Source organism: Convolutriloba macropyga, chromosome 12 (genome assembly GCF_964194025.1).
Source record: "Convolutriloba macropyga chromosome 12, txConMacr16.3, whole genome shotgun sequence".
NCBI lineage: Eukaryota > Metazoa > Xenacoelomorpha > Acoela > Convolutidae > Convolutriloba > Convolutriloba macropyga.
In genome coordinates this window covers 32,257,285-32,267,949 of record NC_134479.1, presented here as the reverse complement: position 1 = coordinate 32,267,949, position 10,665 = coordinate 32,257,285, and the positions used below count along the sequence as shown (strand labels likewise).

General features: G+C 34.6%; 1 protein-coding gene across 1 annotated transcript in view; it reads right to left on the bottom strand.

Moving 5' to 3' along the window:
• Positions 1–679: 679 nt before the first annotated feature.
• Positions 680–10,665, bottom strand: part of LOC142350820 (uncharacterized) — a 36,075-nt gene continuing 26,089 nt past the window's right edge. The window contains exons 3-5 of the mRNA XM_075402779.1: positions 5,997–6,163; positions 5,092–5,222; positions 680–1,188 (exon numbers count right to left, since the gene is read on the bottom strand). Of these exons, the coding sequence (XP_075258894.1) occupies positions 814–1,188; positions 5,092–5,222; positions 5,997–6,163 (673 nt within the window). The 3' untranslated portion in view covers positions 680–813. The remainder of the gene's footprint in view (positions 1,189–5,091; positions 5,223–5,996; positions 6,164–10,665) is intronic.

Here is a 10,665-nt window from a genome sequence, read left to right as displayed (position 1 = left end):
TTCGATGGGATGGTCATTCATACCTTGGAAATTTTTGAAATAACTTTAAAGTCGAGGTGTTAACGCAAAATAAAAGTTAGTCAGTTAGTCGATATGATTTTGTCGGTTGTTTTGTATGCTTGTATCAGTCGAGAGCTTTCCGTTCTCTTTTCGTAGACCTTTCTTCAAAAAATGGTGTATAATCTCATTCACATGTTGCGCATTTTTTCCGCTATCTTTTTTTACGTAGATTAAGATGTTTCATATGTGTGCCTATCTTATCAATGGGATTGTGAAACAAATGTGTTTCTTTATTAATACCTCTTCTCGGTTTTGGTTGTAGCACTGTTCGATAGGCTATAAATTCCTCTGGTGTTATTGTTGTTTCGGTTGTTTTCTACTTACCAAAAAAATTAAAGCGACTATCCGACCTTTTACGGCTATGTTGTTTTTATTGTAACTGCACGCGGAGAACAACAATATCGAAAAAGGCGGAGAGAAAGAAACTGCAGATCGATCATGTGTTTAGTTACCATATCAGAGCTGAATCTGAAGGTTGACAGTTTCAATTATTCCTTAAAAACTGAATCAATATTCATAAGAGAGGTTATGACTCGATTATAAATTTGACAGATCATTTTTCTTTCTTTTTTGCCAACTAATGAACCACTAAAAGAACTAGTTACTCGTTAATGAGATTTCTCCTTTCGCGCCTCCTTTTACAGTACAGTTTTAGTCTCAATCCATCTATAAAATATATTGAAAATAATGCTGTCAATATATTATGCAAACTATAATCGAATGAAACAAAGACAAAAAAGAGAATTTTGGTCTTCAAGTTCTTGAGCCTTTCTTAGCTTTTCCACCCTTCGCCGAAGTTTTCCTCTGACTTTTTTTGCTTCCTCGGCGCCTACTGCTCTCCCCTTCCTCGTAATTTCTGGAAGGCTCTTCAGCAATATATCCACAAATCCAGGGGTGCTCTTTACACATAATGTTATGTTTGAACCAGTGGAACGTCAAATTTTGACCAGGGTTCTCGAAATCAAAAGTTGCAGATTCGACTCCTGGAATCCCGTAGTCAGAGTATTCATGTCCCAGGATGACATACGGAGCGCCCAGGGAAATTGTTCTTGGGTTCCGGTGCAGGGGACCTGGTCCGAAGCCAATCTCGACTATCATATTTTTGCACAACATTGGTATGTAGGTTGCCTGAAGATTCAAAATCACTATATATCGAAGCGGTAGAATAATTATATATCAAAACCCCGACTGATGACACATATTTCAGTTTGAAAATTGATCAAATACTGCATCAATTTGGTTAAAACAAAGAGAAGATGTCTTGCTTGGCAAACAAAAGCTAATTTTTGCTTTGTGAGGCAGAAAAATTGGAGAAAAAGCACAGCGGTTGCTCAGTTGTCTTAAAGCAGTTTTTTTTTTCAAAAAAAAAACGACAAGTACTTTTTGCATTTATGAATTAAAATATGATTTATATTTTAAATCTGAGAACTTTGATTGGGAAGCAAATCATAGCCAAACAAAAATTGGAAAAAACCCGAAACTTCAACCCTTCTACAACAATAACTCAAAACAACTGACTTAAAAACCGACAGACTGAAGACTAAATTAACTTTGGAAAACTTAAGAGAAAAATCTCAAAATCGACATCAAAATTTTCAGAAAAATTCCAAGAAGTATGCAAGCAGAGCGCATTGAAGTTGGATTCCCTGCCGTCTCTTATAAAAATACAAACAACTTCAAACACCCTTAGAATTAAGAAAAAAACACAAAAACGTTTAAACAAAACAAGAATTTTAAGAAAACAGTTTATAATGCATATTTTAAACAGCTCGCAGATTGTTAGCACGTTTAGATTATACTTTCGGATAGATTTACTTTGCTTCAAATTTTGTTGTTTTGATTTACACTTTAATGTCCGTACACGATATGGAACAGTTGCCTATTAAGTGCTGGTCAAGCTCTTTCAATTGATGGCAATTTACTAGCATACAAGTATCTATTTGTTATTTCCGCACATGTCCATTCGCACCCCCAATTATTCATGTCATAGGATCTTGTTTGCATTTCATACATTTTCACATAACATATAAATTTCAAATGAACAAGTGGCATTCACAAACTATTGGTTCAGTGAAGTTTTGAACTTAAGACAAACACGGTCATTAAAGTTTGCGTATAATATTAGCAAAAAATAATCCGTGCTCTTGCTATTTTTGGGCGCACCCGTGCCGAACCTCTAGAAAAGATCAGAGCGGGAGCATGGTAATTCCAGCGTTAGGTGCGCTATCAGAGCTCCCCCAGAGTACGAGACATCTCCACTCTGGGTTTTGTCTTATCAGAGTAGAACACAGAGTAAGTCTATTTTAGAATTTGCCTTGACAGAGTAGAACTCGGAATAGGTCTACTCTGGAGTCTGTTTTGCCAGTGTTGCTCACAGAGTAAGTCTACTCTGGTGTCAGTCTTGACAGAGTTAATCACAGAAAAAACTAAAGATATTGCTATAATATACCCATTTCTTAAATAATGATGTTTGAAGTATTAATTTTATCCAAAGAAAAGACAATTCTAAAAGTATTGCGGATGAAAAAAAAACTCAACCGCTGTGAAAAAAAAATTTTATACCGTTAGTGCATGTTTCTGACTAAATGGATGAACTTAGACAGCTTTCCATAATAATAGTCAGGTAAATCAATTTCTCCTCTTAAGTGGGCCAGCATTTTCTTTCAGCTGGACCTCTTTGGTTCTGATCAAATCCATCAGACTCTAGTTGTGCCTCTCATCGGAATGTTGCTTTTTTGTTGCTGCTTAGCAGAGGCAACGTCTCTGAGACAGCTCTGTCAAGAGTTGTCCCAGGGTAGGCCTGCTCTGTGCCCAGCTCTGTCAAAGATAGCCCAGAATAGGGCTACTGTGGGTGCTCTTCTCTCAAGTGCAACCACATACTTCTATTCTGGAGCTACTCTGTCAAGCGTAAAAAAAGACTTGATCAAGCTCTGATCTAGCTCTGAGAGTTTCTCTGAATTTACTCTTTTCCAGTTCTGATCTGCTCTTAAGGTAAAGTACGGGTATCGTTAATAAGATTAGTTTTATGACACTAATTTGTTTGAAAACCAGAAACAAACATCTGACCAGCAGTTTCTTATCGGTGCCGGCAAAATATTATGACTAAAAAACGGATCTCTATGGACCAAAAAGCACATGATTGGAGATTGCACACAAACTCGTTATATAAGATTGCGGGCAAAAAGAGAAAAAACCTCTCTTAATAGACATAATCAGTAGAAGCAAAATCTAATAAATCTAACCAGTTTAAGCTAGCAATCATTAATTTGCAAAGCAGAGATTGACAAAAAAGAGCCAGAGAAAATAAAAACGCAGAACTAGTAAAATAGAGTGTTTGGAAAGCGTTTAGTTTGTTCGGGTTGAAAAACTCAAAATTTACTTAGCGTACATAAATAACGCAAGAAAATGAACCTGAAAACTTCTTATTATTCTGATCAGTTCAACAAAGTTGATATTTTTAAAACAAGAGACTTGCGGGGTCAATGATATGCTATGAGTCAGTCATATGAACGTTTATCTGCAGGCAAAGGTTTTTCGAAGAGTTCCGCAGTCTTCAATGTTGATGCCCAATCATACAGAAGTGTGGAGAGGGTCTTGCAAAAATTGTTTAATTTGTTCAGAAAATTATCTACTAACCGATTGATACACTATGGTACCAAAAAGCTACGTACACCTAAAGATTTTTTAAAAAAGCAATACAAACATCAAATAGTATACCATTTTGAGTTCAAATTAAATTTGTTCTCTAATAACGCGTCATTACTCTTTTTGCTTTTTTAACGTCTACCATACGGTTCGCATAGTTTTCATGTATGTTTCTCACGACGTCTGCGTCAATTTCATTCCAAATTTCATACACTTTTTCTTCTAAATTCTACCAAAAAACTGTCTGTTTTCGTATTCTTTGCTTCAAAATTGCCCATAAATTTTCAATAGGATTCAGATCTGGACTGTATGCTGGCCATTCTAGAACTTTCCATTCATTTTCTTGGAAAAAAATGCCGATGATCTTTGATTTATGCACAGGAGCATTATCTTGTTGAAAAATATTCTCCAGGAAATGCTATTTTTCTTCGTAAATTTTCAAAGTTTTCAAATAACCGACAGCATTTAGCTTGTTTGGGCATTTAACGAGCAATTCTCCTCCATTTGATTGTATTGCACCCCAAAACATAAATGATCGTTTGTCCGAACTCAAATTTTTTGTGTTTTTTGCAAGAAATCTCGTTCCATTTCTTCGAAAAACTCTAACAATTCCGTCGCTGGAGATGCTCACCCTTGTTTCATCAGTAAAAACAACATTCGGCTGGAAATGAAACGGCTTCTTGAGCATATTGATACACCATTTTGAACGAAAACATTTGCTTCTCTTCTTCAAACTGACTTTTTTAAAGCATTTGTTAAAAAAACGCCATATTTTTTGGAAATTCGTCTAACTGTACCTCTGGAAATTGTATCGTTGCAAAAGAAAGCGTTATGAGCCACTTGAGTGCGCTCCAGTGAGGTTTTGGGATCTTTCAAAACATCGTTAATTAATTTTTTTTCTGATTTTTTTTGACAATTCGGGCGTATTCCGCTCGACTTTTGGGCCTCAAAACTGTTGTTTTTCAGGTAACCTTTGTATGCATACTGTGCACTGGATCTTGATTTCAAGTTGAGATGCTTCTGTATTTTATACCATGAAAATCCGACATCTCGTAGCGTAAAAACTTGGCAAACGGTAAAAGAACAAAGTGGTTTAACCATCTTTTCTGTGTAAGCAGAGAAAATGGTAATGAAATTTCTCTTGAAACTTCTAAATTTCACACCTTTTTCACTCCTTAGCGCAAATCATGCTTATGAAGCACGAATCATGCTTTAAACGCAGAAATCATACTGTCCGTAGCTTTTTGGTACCATAGTGTATTAATAACGAGATCTGAAAATTCTGAAAAATCCCAATCAAATTTCGTCACTTTAATTCGTGTTTTTTTTTAAATTTGTCGAAGTTCCAGACCATTCGACATTCCTAAACATTACTCCTCTACTAACAGTTATGAGGTTAAGGTTTTTGTCCTCGTCCCAATATTCCATCAATTTTTCCATGTACTGTTCAGGGTTCCACCTCTTTCGCATATGACCGTAGAGTATGTACTTCTGCGATTGAGCCTCACAACACAAAGCTGAAATGAGTTGAAATAGCTCTCTTGCGCTTACAGAGTCATCTAGATTGATAAAATTCATGCAAAAATGTGATAACTAGATATGTTTTGCGACAAAAACTGTCAAGGTTTGCAGCAAGTTTGATAACAAAGTAATTCCAGCTGCTGTATTCTGAATAAAGTATCACTTTCAGATTATGATTTAATTCGGTTCTCTAATATTTTAAAGAACTGATTGAAAAATTTGGAACGAGTGCAAAAATTATTAGTGATCAAAGACCGCATTGATCAAGTTGATTAAAACAGAAAGAAGATTTCAGAAAAAAATATTATTAACGAGCATAGAAAATATTGTAATATCATAAGCACAAGAACACGTTTTGTTAATATAATAGAAAATTTAAGATTCTTAGTTCTTAAGTTCTTCTTTTCAGGCTCCTAAACGTAAAATTGCTTGAATCATACCGCTGTTTTGTTCGTGTGCTTTTGTGACTCCATGTACAAATGAGGTCTAATGTCCATGTCTTTGTGGAGAAATTCTTCAGGAAATAATCTGTAACTATTCAAAAAATGTATGGGTTACAGATTATTGTTGTGCTTATCATTCTGTAAATACAGGAAATGTATGCATCTACCCAAATTCAACTAATTCAGTTATTTTAGCTGCTTTTATTTTGTTGTTTTTAGTGCACTTAATACATTTTCTGCAGCAAATGTGGAAATCAACAAATGTGCGCAAAACTGAAATAGATGGATAAAAAATGGCAAAACCTAGTTTCCGTATTCTTTACTAACTTTGTCCTACAGGGTCTATCATGTTGATAATCTGCCATTTGTCTCTGATCAAGATTCCAAACCAAGCCTTGTTTGCACTTGGGGCCATCCCGGCCAACAGACTTCTGTTCAGGTTGACGCTGCTGTCTCCAGCTGGAGTCCTGTACGATTCCAGGCAGTAGTAGTTGCTATAAGATATACAATTAGTTTTCCGTGAACATGTAGCGTGAATTATTGTATGTATTTCAACAGAGTTAGGGTTGCATTAGTTGCTTTATTGCTTCTACTTACCAAAAATGTTGGTAGCAGAAAATAATAATAATATTTTTTTCTCTATGGTATGAAAAAGCTACGCACACCTGAATAATTTTTAAAGAAAAGCCACATTGCCTTGCAGCAAGTTGTAACAACATTTGCTTTAACTTCGATCCAAACTTCGGACAATTTTTTAGCTTTAAATTTTCCCGGAAAAACTTTCTGTTTTTCTAACCATTGCTTCAAAATCGCCCTTAGTTTTCAATTGGTTTCAGATCGGGACTAAATGTCAGCCATTGCAGTACCTCCCAGTCCTCATATAAGATCTTTGAATATTATCCAGTGGCAATTTTGATTTATCTTGTCAAAAAATAGGCTCCTGAAAATATAATTGTTATCCAAATTTCCAGGTACACTAGATCAGCTTGTCTCGACATCGAACAAACCTTTTCTATCATCTGTTTTTAGTGCACCCCAAAACATATTTGATTGCTTTTCCAAACTCAAATTTTTGTGTAATGTTTCTTCATGAGAATGAAATCTCGTTTGTAACTTTAGAATTTCGAGCCTTTTTGTACGTTTGAGCGCAAATCACACTCAATGAGCAAAATAGAAGCTTAAAAGGTGGCATTTACTGCGCTGCAAAAAAATCTTTGGTACCGTAGTGCATGCTGATCCAGGGAATTGCTGTAGAATGAGAAAGATGGGGGAAAGGGTTTTTCAGTAGCAAATTGTATTCAGTAGCAGCTTTTCAAGAACACTATATAATTAATTTTTATCTCGTTTTTGAACAGTTAAATCAAAATTGTTATTCCTGAGGAAATTATATCAGTACAAAATGTAGCCTTTTCGCAATCGTATTAGAATTTAAAAAAAATGTAGAATCACTTTTAAAATATTCTGCGAAACCCAATGAAAAAGTTGAGCTGTTGCGTTTATAATATCGGAAACAGCAGTAACCTCTTTGGAACAGCTATCGCGCCAGTTTTCATATCAATGCAGAAACAACAAGCAAACCTGTCTTTTTGATTACTTTTTGTGAGGAAAATTGTCTTCTATACAAAATTTTGAACTCAATTGATGTTCAGGAAAATGCAGAAAAGATTTGTAGACCTAGTTTTAAACCTCTTGAGCAGAGTATGACAGCCTTCAAAAAGTTATTTGGTTTACGATTTGGAAAAGATATCAACCCCCGTAAGACGTTCTTATTCAATGGGAAAAGTTACCTAGTAAAGTAACCACAAATTTTTGCTGCTTTAATAGTAAGCTTAACAATAAGGAGAAAAAAAATTTTGAATTACGGTAAATCCATGAGATATTTGTAGAGAAATTCCAACAATTGGGTGGTTTCTTGCTTAAAAGTTGGGTGAGTTTAATTACCATTTTTCTATAACTCCTGTCTCGGCTGAAATAAAGCATGTTATCAGCATGACCTATAAAACATAAGTGGCCCTGTCTTTCAATCGTTCAAAAGAATAGCTTGCACAGAAAATCTGGAGTGCTAACTTAAAGAATCGGAACTTCAAATGATAGTTCGAAAGTGTTCAAACGTTCGAAAGTGTTCCAGAAATTAGGCGCGGCGAACTAACATGAAATTTTTCTCATATTCTATTTGTTCCGGTCTTTGTGTAATTTAAAATCTGAAATTAATTTTGGAAAAATTGAAACTTTATCTTTTTCACATAATGAGCAAAGATTTTAGGCTAGAGCTTAGAATGAAATTCAAATACGAACAAATGAAACACGGAAAAAATGCAAAAGCCTGAGCATAAACGCATGAAGTTTACACACTAATGCTCAGCAAAGAGTAAGAAAGCACAAAAGTGGACAATTCAGTCAATTTGAGTTTGTGTTTTGTTCCACATTGGCACTCAAAAATTCTGCAAATTTTCATACTATAAGCTCTAAGGATAGACGATTCTGCAGGAGGATGAGCTAAACGAAAGTGCAGCATTCTGAAAATTTTATTAGTCTTGTTAGAGTCAAAACTCAGACTCATAAATTTCGACCTCTAAATCTCCGAGTCATATTCAAAAATCGATTGAAAATCTCCAAATCTTCGAATCACATTCAATATTTGATCGAAACTTTCCGAACCCAATTCAAAATTTTATTAAAAATCTCCGAATCCGATCCCAATTTCGATTCAAAATCTCCGAGTTCAATTCAAATCCGATTCATAATCCGATATAAATTCTCATAATTTTTTTTCTAGAATGATGATAATATCTCGGCTCACTCATCATAAAACTTTCCTTGATTTCATACTATGTCATATATGATTGCTAATAATCATACTAAGTTGTATATATGACGGTTATAACCAATGATTTCTTTGCTTTCACAATAGGATCTTTCTAAAAAATTAAGTATGAACAAATATAAATCATATATAATCTTTGCAATATTTCAAAGAAACTTCAACCGAAGAAGCTGTTGACCACATCAGGTAATCAACGCCTGATAATGCTTCTTGACTCCTGGAGACTTTGTACAGGGTGACGTATCTCCCAAGGTCATACGCTATAAGCAGCCTTTCAAGACTACTATATGATTAATTTTTATCTCGTTTTTGAACCGGTAAATCAAAATTGCTATTCCCGAGAAAATTATATCAGTAAAAAAATATAGCCTTTTCGCAATGGTATTAGAATTTAAAAAAGATGGAATCTTTTTAAAAATGCTTTGTAAAATCCAATGAAAAAGTTGATTTGTTGCGTTTATGATATCGGAAACAGCAGTAACCTGTTTGGAACAGCGATCGCGCCAGTTCTCATATCAATGCAGAAACAACAAGCAGACCTGATTTTTTTATTGTGTTTTTTGAGGAAAATTCCCTTCTACAAAAAAGATTGAACTCAATCGATGTTCAGGAAAATGCAGAAAAGATTTGTAGCCCTAGCTTTAAACCTTTTGAGCTGAGTTTGACAGCCTTCAAAATATGATTTGGTTTACGATTTGGAAAAGATACCCACCCGCGTAAGACGTGCTTATACAAAAGAAAAAGTTACCTAGCAAAAAACCGCCATTTTTGCTGCTTTAATAAGTAACCTTTTGAAATGCTTTATAAGTTGAAAAATGTTTTGAATTACGGTAAATCCATGAGATATTTGAAGAGAAATTTCAACAATGGGTTGGATTCTTGCTTTAAAATTGAGTGAGTTTGATTACATTTTTTTTTTCTATTACTCCTGTCTGGGCTGAAATAAAGCATGTTATCATCCTAACCTAAAAAACTTAAGTGGCCCTAACTTTCAATCGTTCAAAAGAATAGCTACCACAGAAAATTTTGAGAGCCAACTTAATAAATCGGAAGTTCAAATGATGTGTATGCGTTCGAAAGTGTTCCAGCAATTAGGTGCTGCCAAGGCGAAGTAATATGAAGAAAATTTTCTCATATTTTATTTGTTCCGGTCTTTGTGTAATTTAAAAGCTGAAATTAATTTCGGAAAAATTGAAACTTTATCTTTTTTACATAATGAACAAAGATTTTAGGCTAGAGCTTAAAATGAAATGCATACACAAACAAATGAAACACGGAAAAAATGCAAAATCCTGAGCATAAACGTATTAAAGTTTACACACTAAAGCTCAGCAAAGAGTACGAAAGCACAAAAGTGCACAATGCAGTCAATTTGAGTTTTTGTGTTTTGTTTGCACAATGGCACTCAAAAATTTTGCAAATTGGCATACTATAGGCTCTAAGGATAGACGATTCTGCACGGGGATGAGCTTAACTTAAGTGCAGCAGTCTGAAAATTTTATTTGTCTAGATTGAGTCAAAACTCAGACTCATAAAATTCGACCTCTGAATCTCCGAGTCATATTCAAAAATCGATTGAAGATCTCCAAGTCTTTGAATCACATTCAATATTTGATCCAAAAATTCCGAATCCGATTTAAAATTTGATTAAAAATCTTAGACTCCGATCCAAATTTCGATTCAAAATCGCCGAAGTCGATCCCAATTTCGATTCAAAATCTCCGAATGCGATTCAAATTTCGGTTCAAAATCTCCGAGTTCAACTCAAATCGGATTCATAATCCGATTCAAATTCTCGTAAATTGTTTTCTGGAATCATGATATTATCTCGGCTCACTCATGATAAAACTTTCCTTGATTTCATACTATGTCCTGTATGATTGCTAATAATCATACTAAGTTGCATAAATGACGATTATAACTTCTTATTAGTTATACAAAGATCATAAAAGATTTCTTTGCTTCCACATTAGGATCTTTCTAAAAACAGAGCTAACTCATATATAATCTTTGATCAACAAAGCTAACTCAGATCAACAAAGCTAAATCATATATAATCTTTGCAATATTTCAAAGAAACTTCAACCGAAGGTGCTGTTGATCACATCAGGTACTCAACACCTGATAATGCTTCTTGACTCCTGGAGATTTTGTACAGGGTGACGTAATTAC